Source organism: Typopeltis vanoorti, chromosome 12 (genome assembly GCF_054136105.1).
Source record: "Typopeltis vanoorti isolate ZY-2024b chromosome 12, IOZ_Tvanoo_1.0, whole genome shotgun sequence".
Classification (NCBI taxonomy): domain Eukaryota; kingdom Metazoa; phylum Arthropoda; class Arachnida; order Uropygi; family Thelyphonidae; genus Typopeltis; species Typopeltis vanoorti.
Genome location: NC_143560.1, coordinates 51585944 through 51598782, shown reverse-complemented (window position 1 = coordinate 51598782; position 12839 = coordinate 51585944). Strand labels below are relative to the sequence as shown.

Sequence of the window (12839 nt, the reverse complement as noted above, 5' to 3'; positions counted from 1 at the left end):
CACATGCAACTGTCGAATTTGGGCTGCAACTAATCCGCACGTGTGTCTCATGCCTATCCACTCGCCCAAAGTCACAGTATGGTGCGGATTTACGGCATCTTTAATCATCGGTCCATACTTTTACGAGGAAAATCGCCAAAATGGACCGGTGACCTGTTCTGTCAATGCTAACAGCCATGCCAATATATACAGAACTTTGTGATTCAACAACTGCAGCAAAGAGGATGTCTCGATTCAACAATCTTCATGCACGATGGTGCATCACCCCACATCGGACTTCAGGTACAGCGTGTTTTGCGATAACATTTCTCTGACAGAAGAATCATTAGTCATGCATTTCCCACGCCATGGCCACCGAGATCGCCTGATCCCAATCCTTGCGACTTTTGGCTGTGGGGATTCCTTAAAAGCATTGTGTATCAAGGACATGTACCCAATATTCCAACTTTGAAAAATCGAATAACGTTACAAGTGAGACAAATCAATTCCGATATGTTATGAGCTACTGTGATAAATGTCGTGCACTGTATGCAGTTTCTGGAACATCAGAATGGTGGTCATATTGAACCTCATTTGTAATTAGCAATAAACGTCAAAATTTATGTATACTGTCTCTCATTTGCCATTTAGTTATTCATTAGTCACACCTACTAAAATTAATTTGGCACCGCCACAATTTCCCCTGTTGGCGACTTTTGGTATACTATTTTTGTTTTTCGTTAAATCGAATCCCCATGTTCGACTGTGTACATCTACCGAATATTGGTGTGTTTCGTCCAATACATTACTCGCTAGAGGGCTCTGAACACTCGACGTTATTTTATAATCACCCGGCACATATACAAGTTTGCATTATATATAATGCAAACTTGTAATGAAATAAACACACTTGTATAACGCGAAAATGCTTTATTCAAACATATAATGTTTGAATGAAGCATTTTCGCGTTATACAAGTTATAAATTGCAACAAATATTTCTATATTTCAGGTTGTGAATCGTTACAAAAGCTAGATTTGACTGTGAACTTTATTGCTGAATTGACATCAGTGGAGTCACTGCAAGGAAACTACAATTTAAGAGAACTGTAAGTATTAAAATTGACCTGTTTTTATTTAAAAACAGGTTACAAAAGAACTTCACTCACAATGCTTCTTCCCTGATAATATTAAAATTATTTCACGGACTTACAACTATTTCGAAATATATATTGTTATATATCTGATGGCTTTATTATTATTATTATTATTATTATTATTATTATTATTATTATTTATCTCCATCTTTTTGATTGTCCAAATCTAACTATATTCTGCAGGAAATAAATTAAAAAAATTAATAAAATAAATCTACTAACACCTGTTATTCACTATACCGAATAATAGAATATTTTAGTCCTAACTTTTGCAGATGGAGAAGTTCAGTCTCCACCAGTAACCAATCAGAGATAACTGCCATAGACTATTACTAATTATAAACGGCATCCAGTAAAGAGAGACAGACAAGTACTGCCATTCTCAAGTACAGTGATATATTCAGAAAACGCATGCTGTTAACTGTGAAAGATATCCTGAATCATGAATTGGGGAGGTAATTGTGAATATATAGTATTCCACACCCAGATAAATGATTTTGTGATTTGTATAGAGTTAACAGCTGTTTGGAAATATTGTAATTCCTGGAGAAGAAGCCTCTTTTTTAAAAACTGAGTCAGAGATACTAGTATTATGTTTATGCCAAGAAAGATTCGTACTTAAAATAATCTCAAGAAGGGATATCTTGTCTTGACAAGAGATTTGGGTATTGTAAAAAAAAATAAAATACAATTGCAGGAGATGGGTTCTTCTCTGAGAAAAAAAAAGAGACAAGATTGAGTGCTAACGCTAAAGTTAATTAGGTTATCCGATTCCTCCGATTCCTAATAAAGAATAATTTGAAGTTCAGAATTTAGAGTTCTAGAAGTAACTGTTCTATGGCGGTAGATGGCGTTGTATAGTTGGAGTATTAAGTCGTAAGGAAGACGGTTAGATGTGTTTAGTGTAGTAGAGAGAGAGTGCACTCTCGCGATGAGTGCTTGGACTCCTTGGAGGTGTTACATAATAATAATAAATAATAATAATAATAATAATAATAATATAATACATTTCATTTATCCACGTAGAGAATTAATGTGCTATAGGTTTGCAACCCTTCTTCGTGATGGTTAGTCTAAAAGAAAATAAATAAATAAATAGAAATCGATGGCTAGTATCTTTGGAAAGGAATCCTAAGAACTGCCATCCATTTGGAAGTTATATACATTTCCTGTTTTTGGTTCTTACAAAATGACTTTGTGTTAATGATTGTTTGCAGCTTTAGCATTTGAAGCTTAATTGTAGTCGAAAAAGGAACTTCAAAAACTTTGATAAAAGCCAGCCCTCATTCTCCTCTTGAATATTTTTGGAACTGTTGTTTGAGAATTAAGGGAACTAAGGGATAATGCCTGAACTCAAGCATCTACAGACATAGGACGGGATGCTTAGGGTTAACCACCTTATCCTGGAGTTACGGTTGCGAAGTCCAAGGATACTTGGAAAGGTCGTGGGCGCTTAAGTGCCTGTTAGGACCACTGATAGGATAGGATAGGATAGGATAGGATAGGATAGGATAGGATAGGATAAGGGATAATGTAAACAGGAAAATTTAAATGGAATGTAATGCTTCCAAATCTATAAGTAGTGTTTTTTTTTTCTTTGGATTAGAACAGAAAAACCCATAGAAATCACAAATGTCATCCCACTTGCCATTCTTATAATGCTTTATCTTCTAAAAGAAATGACAGTTCACTCTACGATGTCCGACATAACCCTGAAAATCATCACTTACTGGAAGAAATGAAGGAAAAATAAAATCAGACCAAATGTCCCTTCTGATTTTCGTGACAACTGTGGTAGTTGTTTAATGCTCATAAGTTAATGGCGATTCTAACAGTTGAAAGAATATAGGACGTTTGTAAATGTATGGGCAGTACCAGATTATTTACAAACTTCAAAATAAAATATTTAAAAAAATAACAAGCAATTTTTAGTATAGTTACTACAATTGGTCCAAACATTATCCTCTCAAAAATTATATGGATAATTTTTGGACAAACTGTATCCACGCGATAAATTACTTGTCCTTATGATAATGAAATCCTTACACATTTCTTATCGTGAAAGTTATATCTAATATGGATCTTTTTTTTTATTCATATGTACATCAATAATGCCAATTTATTTCTCTTTAAAAGATATCTCACTGGCAATCCTTGTACTGATTTCGAGCACTACAGAGAATATGTAGTGGCAAGTCTTCCTCAGTTACAAGTGAGTAACTTTTGCTTTTAACCATAAACAAAACCTACTAGAATGAATATCAAAATCATAAAAAAAAAGAAAAAGGAATTGCATTAAGATGATGCACTGGGCTAAATTTCGAAAGTTTGCATTTTTCCGATGCGAACCAGAGGCGGGCATCAAGAAGAAAGAGACGAAATTCATCCCAGATAAAAAAACTTCACAAATATCATTGTGAAGTTTTTCCAGATAAAAATCCTGTTAACTCCCACAAATGGATTTTTTGTAAATTTGTTAAGGTGAATATAGGTCTTTAATGTTGACAACATTAATGTCATTGGCTCATAACGTTAGTCCAGTTTATCAAACGATAAGCAGTCATATCTGCCAAACGAAAGCTTTTTTATTTAAAAAAAGCTTTTGTTTGGCAGATATGACTGCCAAATATAACTTTCGAAAAATGCCTTTCCCCAGTTTTTGTATAAATATATTCTCGTTACAATTCATCTTATTTGTTTATATAAAGATATTTCAAACATAATTTTAAAGTTTTTTTTTTATTTGATTTGATTAATTATGAATTATCAAACAGATGTCTCTAAACTTTTTTATTTTTATTTTTAAGAGGCTTGATGGTAAAGAAATAAATATTTCCGAAAGGATCCAGTCTATGCAAGTAAGACAAAAACAGATGAAATTGAATCTTTAATTTAGTAATGTTTAAATTTTAGAACTGTCGAACAGAAATTCAGAACCTAATAAATGTAATCTCTGTGACTATTAACTTGTCATTTAAAAATGGTTTACTTTCGGGTTTAGGTGTATGAAAAGGTGAAAAAAGATATAATTCGACAACAGGAACAAGAGAAAAAGGTATTGAAATATATTGCAATACAATTCTCACTTAATACTGTATTTTTGGTTATGTGATTTCGTTCGTAAGTAAAAAAATAAATAAAAAACTGCAGTAATTTCTAATGGAAATGTATATATTTCAGTAGAAAAAATCAGCTGCTTAATGCCTGCCATGAATTAAATTTAAATAAATAAATTCTTTAACACCTCTTATAACCAAAGGAAATAGACAGCGCTCCTTTACTAACTAACATTTGAACGTCGGTGAGCAGATGATCTTCATTCTTTGGCCATCGTTGATAGTGAGTTCAAGCAATCTCATCATTATTCGCCCAAAAATCTTGGCATCATTTCTACTTTGGGTAAACGTCTTCGCTCCCTCCTTAGTGAAGGAGAAGAGATCACCAAAGAACTACAGTTTCTTCTTACAATCTTTCAGGAAAAAACGGCTGTTCTAAACAGACTGTTCGGAAGCTGCTTTTTAATCCACTTGCTCACTAGTGAAGATAGTACTCATGTAAAAGGCTTTATATCTCTACCGAATATCAGCTCCGTTTCACCAAAGTTGGCTAAAATTCTCAAGAAATTAAAAATCTGCACTTCTTTTACTCTTCTTTCCAAACTCCGTTCATTACTCGGCACACCTAAACCTAAACATGACAGCCTAAAGTATCCAGGAGTTTGTCATCTTTGGTGTAACTGCAATGTGCCATGTTTTGGTCAGATGGAAAAATTCATTGAGTTGCGTATTTCCGAAAGAACATGTGAGAGACATTACATATGGCAGGACTAGAGACAGCGTACTATCTAATCATTTCTTAACGAGGAAGATTCTGTCATTTTTCTATGATCTGGAACAAATCAGAAAACATTTTTAAATGCTACTATGAACTTGAGAGAAGAACTGTGGAGTCAACAGAAAATGTCCACAATTCGGTCTATCTTAATACTAACCCTAGCTGTAACCTATCTGTCACTCTTCAGCTATCCAAATTGGGCATACACAAGATTATGCCCGCGTGAAAGTGTCGAACAATACTATGGCATTCAGAATGGCTTCAAACCTCAGTAGTACGTTTGCTGGTTAATTAATAGCTGCCTCTTGTAATGAATATTTTTGTATGTCGCTTTTCATGTTATGTACCCGATGAAGTTTCTAAGAAAACAAAACTAGTTATGCTCTCAAATAATAAATAGTATTTTTTCTAGTTTGGTATCTCTCGGATAATAGTCATTAAATTTATTTAATTATGTCATATAGCCGTGTAAACCGTTGCATCAAATATATATATATATATAATAATTATTATTTTTCTTTCTTATTTTTCTGATATTAAGAAACAGAAGGAAAAGAAATCTAAGGGAATAGAAACGGACACGAATAGTAATCCAGAAGAAATGACTGACAAAGAAAAAGAAGAGAGAGAAAAACGGTAAGTTCTACTTGTGCCAAATAATGAAACGTCATATTTAGTAGTGTAAGAGAATTTTTTATGAACATTAAGACTTGTCTATAGGCATTTAAAAAGAATGTTTTGTCATTTGCAATAAAGGTTCAGCGTTGGTATGGTGTAACCCTTAGTTATCAATATTGTATGAATTTAAATTGATGTCTCAGTGATACCTTTGTCTCTCCTATGTTTATCATTCCTTCCTTTTTTCTGGTTTTATTAGCAGATTAATTTATTAAGGATGCGTTTTATCCTCAATTGCCACATTTCAATTTATATTGAATTTAAGTTTTGCTCTGAAATAGTTATGCTAGTACTCGTATTTGATATTTTTGGATGATTGGAATAACTGGTACCAGGATTCATTACGCCCTTTGACATTCCTCCATTTCGCTAATATTCAGTGACACGCACCTTTGTTCTTAGCCAGAATGTTTGCTTAAAAAAAAAAAAAAAAAAAAAACACGGTAGAACCTTCTGTAGTCATTTGCTTTTATATTTCATTCAGATACATTATCTTACAATCTCCGTTTCTACCCACAGTTTCTTGATCAGTTGTAGCACTTCTGTTGATCTTTCGCTTGTGTTTGTTTTGATGAACTGTTTCCAGCCGCACATCCAACTTTGACCTAATGTTTTTTTTTTTTTTTTCCTTTCTGTTTAGCGTACAATTCTGGGACAATTAGATCTGCAAGTTCTGGAACGCTGTGACCATTTCAATAGGAGGCAGCGGTTTTCGAAATCTTACCCGACCAACTGGCTTCCATTCTATTCTTCCTTACTTCGAAATGGGAATGTAGTGCTCGAGCCAGGAAACAGATACACGAGAATATTGTATCTCGAACGCTGTCTATTCCATATTTGTAACTAATGCTTACCATGTGTCATTAGTTTGTGTTGTGTAATGTGTAATTAATGGATTACATTTAGCATATGGATGTTAATAAAATTTTGGTGCATGTATAAAACTACAAAGGTGTTCGTGTAATCTTGTGGTAACATTTCTAATTCCATAATGCTAGAACGCTAGAAAAAAGACCGTTAGAAGTTCCACTACAGCTGTGAATTAAAGGAAATTTGTGGGTGACTGGATTAAACTTATAACAGTACAGACTAACTTGCAATCAGGCTGGATCCAGAAGAAAAGCCTGATCCCTCAGTTAGCCAATCTTGGGCGTAAGCAGGATAAGCCTTTTCTGTACAACCTGAGATTTTTAACACCGAGTCTCCGAAAAATTGACGTAGAACTCATATTGTTTCAGAAAATAATACGAGTTAAGGTATAAGATCACATGATGACTGTAATAGTCTGCGATATTTTATTCTTTCTTTTTTTTTTTTTTTTTTTAAAATCATCGGTAGGCATGAGAGAAGCTATTGGTGACAACTTTTGTCTCTCATTTTACAAAAGTAAGAACTAAAATAGTCCTGCCTACTCTCTTTGGGGAATAAAAAGTAGTTTGAGGACTATTTATAAAAGTACAATAGAGGTCGCTGGCCATTGGTATTGGAAGTGTGATCGGAATGTGACATAATGCACGACAAAGACAAAATTGACAGTCTCAGTGGCTAAGATCATATAAGAAACCATTTAAATGAAATTAATTACTAATATGACAGAATCAGAGGGTTGATAAAACATAATTCCAAGTGTAAGGTAGACTGAGGGAATTACATCATATGTGAACCTGCTATGAAGTATAATATAACAGGAGAGTGTTTCAAAAAGTTAAGTGACAAAGCATTGGGACACGAAAATCCGTCTTTCCAGGGATTTGAATAGCGTGAAAGACAGTTTCCATCTCCTGTTTCTTAATATGAAAATCAGATGGAATTATATAAGATTCATACAACCATACCATTCATTATAAAATCTTATAACAGTATTTACTGTTATAAGATTTTAATTTTTAGCAGTCATACTGTTATCATTATAACAGTATGACTGCTAAAATCCGATCACGCTGTGTATCTCTACCTATGATGATATCTCTAGTAGTCCGGTCATCTAACAACTAAAAGTATGCACATCTAATGTGATCCCACGATCGTGTAAGAATCGTACCGTCATTTTTAAGACTCTACACAAACAGAAATCGCCAGTTATAGCAGATATGTATAAAGCAAGCATTGATTGAAAGAGGTCTATATGATCTTCTGAGTGTAATAGCTTATGATTTGCCATCCCGCAGAATAGCATATCAGTATCAATGACTATGTTGACTCTAAAAAAGTTTGCACATTCTGAGTACTAAGTGCTCTCGTGTGTTCATAAAACTTTTCAAATAGGCTCTTATTCGCTGCACAGCTTCAGTAATTTCCATCTTTTTGGACTACTGAAGGAACATCTAGCTGACAAATGATATTCAACTTACACAGATGCGCAATACCGCTTTATTCCCTATTTACAGGCCAGAGTTCTGTTTAAAAATATTGCTTTTGTACGAGGATGGTTTGAAAGGTTCTCGTCCTCGATCATATATGGCAACACTATTGAAAAATCAAAAAAAAAAAAAAAAAAATCAGCACGGTTTTCTTTTTCTAAGTTGCTGCATCTATCCTAAGTATCCATGTGAAATTGCAAGTCATTCTATCAGGTAGTTTGTTTTATACAGCTGTCTGAAAAAAAGTGTTGTCTGTATCCCTTGAAATGGATAAAATTGAGTATTGTGCGGTTATATAATTCTTTGTAAAAGAAGGTGTAACGCCAAAAGAAATTCATTCAAAGTTCATAAAAGTTTATGGGCACTCTTCTCTTTCGTTTTCGACAATTAAGAAATGGGCTGCCGAGTTTAAACGTGGCCGTACCAGCCTTGAAGATGATCCACGTGAAGGATGTCCAAAAAGTGTAACAACACCAGAAATCATTGATGAAGTGCACGATATAGTATTGGATGACCGGCAAATCAAAGTGCGTGAAATTGCTGAGACTATAGGCATTTCAAAAGAACGTGTAGGATATATTTTGCATGAAGAATTGCAAATGAAAAAGATTTGCGAAAGATGGATGCCACGCTTGCTCACAGCAGATCAAAAACACATTCGCATGAAAATCTCTGAACAGTCTTGGAGCGTTCTGATTTTGAGCGTCGATTTATTACTATGAATGAGACATGAATTCACCAGTACACACCAGAATCCAAACAGCAGTCAAATTAGTGGCCGGTTGTTCAACGCCAAAGAAGACAAGGGTTATGGCATCGGTGTTTTGGGATTTTAAAGACATTTTGTTTATTAATTATCTTGAAAAGGGTAAAACAATAATGGGGAATATTATTCCGATCTTTTAACCAGACTAGACGAAAAAAGTCGTGAGAAAAGACCCGGTTGTTTGCAGAAGAAAAAAAATCATCTTTCATTAGGACAATGCACCCGCCCACAAAGGTGTTTTTGGCAATGGGAAAATTAAGGAATTGCACTAGGAATTGTTTGAACATCCACCCTATTCCACAGATTTGGCTCCCTCTGACTTCTATCTCTTCCCAAAACTAAAACTGTTCCTCGTTGGTCAGCGTTTTTCTTCGAATCAAGAGCTGGTTGCAGCTGTAGAGGGATATTTTGTAGATCTTACTGAGAACCACTACAATAACGGGATAATGGCGCTGGAGCATAGCTGGAATAAATGTATTAGTCTTAAGGGAGATTATGTCGAAAAATAAAAATAATTTTGAAATTATAAATTCGTTTTTTCATTGTTAGGCCAAGAACGTTTCAGAATTATTCCAGAAGTTCACGTTGAAGTATTCCAGAGATTCAAATATATGAAGTTATTTGAATCTCTGGAATACTTCAAGAGTGACATTTCTTGGAGAGTTTATCTTCACATAGTGTTATCATATGTTCTATGGCAACATTCATAAAAAGAGTGATCATATTCCTTACCGTGGATTCGATATACTCAGAGTGGTGCCTGTGTAGCCTATGTAAATAGCGTTTGTTCCACGGCACTAGGTTAATACATACGAGTACAAGGTCTATAATCGATTTTCTTGCCTGCGGGATTAAAAAACCTGTGCAAAATATCTCAGGTTTTTCATCCCTAATCAAAAATATTGACCATACACCTTACATGTGTTTAAAGAATAATATATAGGGATGATGACCACAAAATGACGGTACTTTCTGCCATACTTTCAATGATACCTTTGAATCATTGATAGTCTTGAGCCAGCTATCAGTGATCGTCAAGAGTAGAGACTGAACTGGCCAACGAACTTATAAAAAGATAGTCAGTGGCAAAACTGTCTTGCCTATTCCCTTTGGAGAATAAAAGACATTAGTGAATTATTATTTTTTTTTTATGAAATGTTCAATATTTTTGACTTAATAATTGAAAGGTTCAAAAGGTGAGCCAGTCAGGCCTTTTAATAATCTAGCCTTTATATCTACGTTTGCACATGTTCTTACATATCTATATTTATATGCAATAATGTAAAGTAATAGTGTATATATAATCTTTCGTTAAGGTACTTGCATATCATCACATCATGCCGGCAAAGGTTGGTCGATTGGTAGAACCTCTGCTACTAATAGCTCAGTTAAGTAAGTTTGAGCGTGGTTAGTAGCTGGAAGGGTACCAATCGTTCGATACTGTTGGCACACTCTCCCTCGATGAGTCTTTGGACTCCCTGGAGGTGTCAAATAATAATAATCATAATAATAATATTAATGTCAGTAGACTTTCTAGCTTGTGTAGTTCAACCACTAACAGCAGCGCTCTTTGGCTGGGTTTTAATCCTATCTAAGATTCGAAAAACATAAAATAAATAAATAAAACAAAATAAACGTCTTATTTATTTATTTTACTAATATATTAATTTTAACCATTAGCTATTATTTTTAATAAAAAAAATATTTTTAAACAATTGTAAAAATTTAAGGTATGATTTAATTTGAATAATTTAGTTATTAGTATATGAAAGTAATATTATCTTTGTTATATATTCATTTATATGTTATATATTATGCATAATTATTTATATTTAATTGCAATTCCTACCTACAGAAGAATGCCTTTCATTTCTGCATTGATAAACTTGTCTCTCATTTCCAGATTTTGGGAAGAACCTTGTGAACATACTCCAGAGTCTCGAATAGAAATTCATCAGCGTATGGAAAAACTTCAAAAAGAAAAGAATAAGTAATTTTTTTTTTTCATTGTAATTTCTAAACAGAATATATCAATGATCAATGCATCAACTGCATTCTCGCACATTTTTTTAAAAGTAAGATAAGTGTCTCTAGTTAGAGTTTAAATTTATAGGGTTTAATAGATTAAACCCTCTAGTTTTAGATATAAACGCATTCATTTTTCAGCAGGAATATTTAATTCCATCGGTAAACATTTTTCGAATGCAAATATGTGCAAGCAAAAAAATATTGTTATATTTTCAAAAAAAAAAAAAAATCAGCTAACGCCTTTTATTCCTGTATAGGGGGTAGACGAGGCCATTGTTAAGCCCTATCTAACTTTTGGAGACTGAGTGAGCAGTTCAATCTCCACTGCTATCCAATGAGAAATAGCTGACCCAGGCTATCACGGCTCAACAAGTGCCGCCATCTTTTGGTCCCTAACCCTAACACAATATATTTAATGTCTGAAATAGTGTGGGTTCGACGGTCGATTCTCTTGAGTTTACCGGACGAAAAACCAAGTTTCCGGGAGAAAAAATCCGCTTGCCGGTGCCAGAAATCGACTAACTCGGGAACCGGTCGAAAAAAGGCTTAAAAAAATTTCCTCCAGTCGCCCACTAGATTTGAAACCAAGAAGTCTTCCTTTGTTTCGAATCTAGTCGGCGACTAAGAAAGGCTTAGAAAAAGTTCCTCCAGTCGGAGACTAGACTTGAACTTAAATCTGACTAGCGACCAAGCGCAGAGGAAGCAAGCGTCACTTCCACTGAGCTACACAATTTGGATAGCAATTAGGGGTGGGTGGAATTGCTGTAATGGTTTGCTCGATTTGTTTTCTGAAAAGCATTCCAGTTGGACCTGCGAAGGTTCCATCTAGCAATTGGTGTTCTGCTGATGACTGGGATTGATGTACCTGTTTCTATTAGTGTAGGGTTATTAGGGACTCTGTTGAGGATGGTTCTGGTTGTTGGCATAGGGTGGTCTTCAGAGTCTTTAGAGATTATGCACCGATCTGGGGTGTAGGTTCTGTTCCATCTGGCTAAGTGGAGAATGCCTTCCTGCTTGGCATCGTAAATCAAATATAGGTTATATGTATCCAACCAGTTAACTAGATTATTACCGTCCCGGTTGTTAGAGGAATTTCCCCACATGGTGTGATGAGATTCACACTATGTGGGGCTATTATATATATATATATATATATATACCACCAAAACCTCACCCTGCCATTTATGTTGAAGTCACCAACATAGCAGGGTGAGGTGGTCGTGGTGGCCAGTCCATCTGATCAGGCCAAGATTGCGATGGTGGTTTGAAGACATTGTAGATGGTGGTATTTTGAACATTAATGCCTATGGAGTATTCTGCATCAGGTACACTTTGAGTTATGTCCTTGAGGCCAGGCAGGATGTAGATTGCCAGCCCATGCTTGGGATGGCAGTTATAAGACACGAGAATTAGGCCTAGGATCTTTAGTCTATTGAGGGTTGTGTCAGGTATATGGGTTTCCTGGAGAGCCAAGCCTTCAATTGCTTTGTCTTTGGCTATTTTGCCAATGACTTCGGCTTTGGATTTAGATAGTCCTTCTATGTTTAAGGAACATATATTGAGAGAGTGTTGTTTAGGGGACTGTTACTTATGTTTCGAAGCTTGGCCTCCAACCAACAAGCAACACGATCCTTGTTATTCCGGGCTAATAAAATGTTATGGATGATATTGATATAACTATACTTCTTCTCTAAGAACCAGTATGGATTTAGACAGAAACTAAGTACTGAGCACGCGCTGCTGAACTTCACAAAATTGATTCACTCATCACGAGACTAACTTTAACAGTTTTTCCAGACCTCCAGAAAGCTTTTGACACAGTATCCTATGATATTTTATTAAAAAAAAAAAGACTAGAGACTATGGGAATTAGAGGCTGTGCTCATGCCTGGTTTAAAAGTTATTTAACGTCTAGATCAAAAGCAGTAAAAATTAATGAAAGCTATAGCAATTTCACAGCTAAACTGCGGTGTTCCCCAAGGTTTCTTTGCTTCTGCAAATTCTGTAAGTGAAATGGAAACATGGCCAATACAAATCT

The 12839-nt window shown here is 34.8% G+C and overlaps 1 protein-coding gene across 1 annotated transcript in view; it reads left to right on the top strand.

Moving 5' to 3' along the window:
* The window catches only part of tilB (touch insensitive larva B), a 70864-nt gene that overhangs the window by 19942 nt on the left and 38083 nt on the right, over positions 1-12839 (top strand). Inside the window, exons 5-10 of the mRNA XM_090401891.1 lie at positions 991-1087; positions 3272-3347; positions 3943-3993; positions 4137-4190; positions 5511-5605; positions 10677-10763. Of these exons, the coding sequence (XP_090258017.1) occupies positions 991-1087; positions 3272-3347; positions 3943-3993; positions 4137-4190; positions 5511-5605; positions 10677-10763 (460 nt within the window). The remainder of the gene's footprint in view (positions 1-990; positions 1088-3271; positions 3348-3942; positions 3994-4136; positions 4191-5510; positions 5606-10676; positions 10764-12839) is intronic.